We start from the raw sequence: 1,437 nt of genomic DNA, 5'->3' as shown, positions 1-1,437 counted from the left end.
GGAGCTCATTGTCGGGAGCTCAGAGGACGCAACATTGTCTGGGGATGGACACGCGGAGGAGCCAGCTGGATGAAGCCTCGCGGGGGAGGTGCAGTAGTAGGAGGCGGGGGAGCGAGCTGGGCAGGCTTGAGCGCAGCTGGTCAGCTCATGGCGGGGAGAGAGGCTTGGAGCCAGGGGCTGCAGGGGCTGCAGGGGGTTGATGTCCCGAGGGCTTGGGGGATACCAGTCGAGGTCGCCGGGGCAGGGAGGGGGTGTTGAGGCATCTTTTGGAGGGGCTCAGGCTTGTGTACAGAGGTATGGAGGAGGGGGGCAGGGGAGCAGCAGTGCTCCCACTGCCCAGTGGCATGGTACGGAGGTCGGAGGGCAGGCAGGGCATCAGGGGTGGCAGGCGACAGGAGGGGTGGTGGTAAGTCCTCCGTTGTTTTGGCAGCAGAGCAACGTCACAGGAGGAAGCAACCAGGAGTACCTGCTGCTGCAACGCTTGCATGCTCAAATCTTGTCGATGCTTGCGGGTATGATCAACAGCTCTCAACCGAAACACTAGGGCCTGTCTGTGAGATGAATGAAATGTACAGCACGTGCTTCAGGCTCTTCAACCTATTTAATCATGCCGCGAGGCTGATTGCTCACGTTTCATAGCAAACTACTTCACTGCCTTCAAGCCCACTGTCTATGAGGTTCAAGGTAGTGTCCTTGAAAAGAAACTCTTCAGTTCGCTGTCCATACAGGCCTTCATTGCGACACTACTGCTGCCATCGCCCCAAGGTGGCGTCCCTTTCCGTGAGCTTTGGCTTCTGCTTCTGCTTCCTCCACCAACTCCAGCCCTTCGCCCCATGCCTCCATCTTGGCAATCAGCTCGCAAAAAGTCATGAGCACCGCTCCAATCATTCCTTCCACTCCGGGCTGGATACCCCTCTCTAGGATCTGCCGCTGCTGCGCCATGATCTGCTCCTGCTGCTCCATCATCTGGTGCAGCAGCGATGCTATCTCCCCTGCTGTTCGGCGGTCAATCACCGCCCTGACTTCCCCCCCGCTGGACGTCTTGGACGTGCTCTCGCGTCCGTGCTTCCTCTCCCCAGGCCACGTGTCTTCTGTCTCATCTGACATCGCATCCCTCCCCTCATCTTCATCCTCCTGCTGCTCCAGCGCTCTGCTCTTCTCCCCCGCCGAGGACGCCGACGGACAGCTCGCGCTCGACCCCGAGTCGGAGAAAGGGTCCTTGGGCTCCCCCCCCTCGCTCGACTTCCTGTCCTCGCTGCTGCCCCCTCCCCCCCCCTTCTGCCCCAGCGCCTCCTGCAGATCCCTCATGGACGCCCCCGGCGGCTGCTCCTGCGAGCCGTGCTGCTCCGACCGGGCCGCGTCCGACGACGTCGTCGACTTGGACGGGAAGCTTGACGTCGGGCTGCTCGAGCCCTCCAGCGAGCCGTCGGGCCCGGA

The 1,437-nt window shown here is 61.9% G+C and overlaps 1 protein-coding gene across 1 annotated transcript in view; it reads right to left on the bottom strand.

Annotated features, from left to right (window-relative positions):
* Positions 1-732: 732 nt before the first annotated feature.
* GUITHDRAFT_117462 (hypothetical protein) overlaps positions 733-1,437 on the bottom strand; it is a gene marked incomplete at both ends in the record, with an annotated part of 1,309 nt that continues 604 nt past the window's right edge. The window contains one exon of the mRNA XM_005823276.1: positions 733-1,293. Within this exon, the coding sequence (XP_005823333.1) occupies positions 733-1,293 (561 nt within the window). The remainder of the gene's footprint in view (positions 1,294-1,437) is intronic.

This window comes from Guillardia theta (genome assembly GCF_000315625.1).
Source record: "Guillardia theta CCMP2712 unplaced genomic scaffold GUITHscaffold_111, whole genome shotgun sequence".
In the NCBI taxonomy this organism is placed as follows: Eukaryota; class Cryptophyceae; order Pyrenomonadales; family Geminigeraceae; genus Guillardia; species Guillardia theta.
Note: the sequence above shows the minus strand (reverse complement) of the source record. Positions and strands in the feature narration are given on the sequence as shown.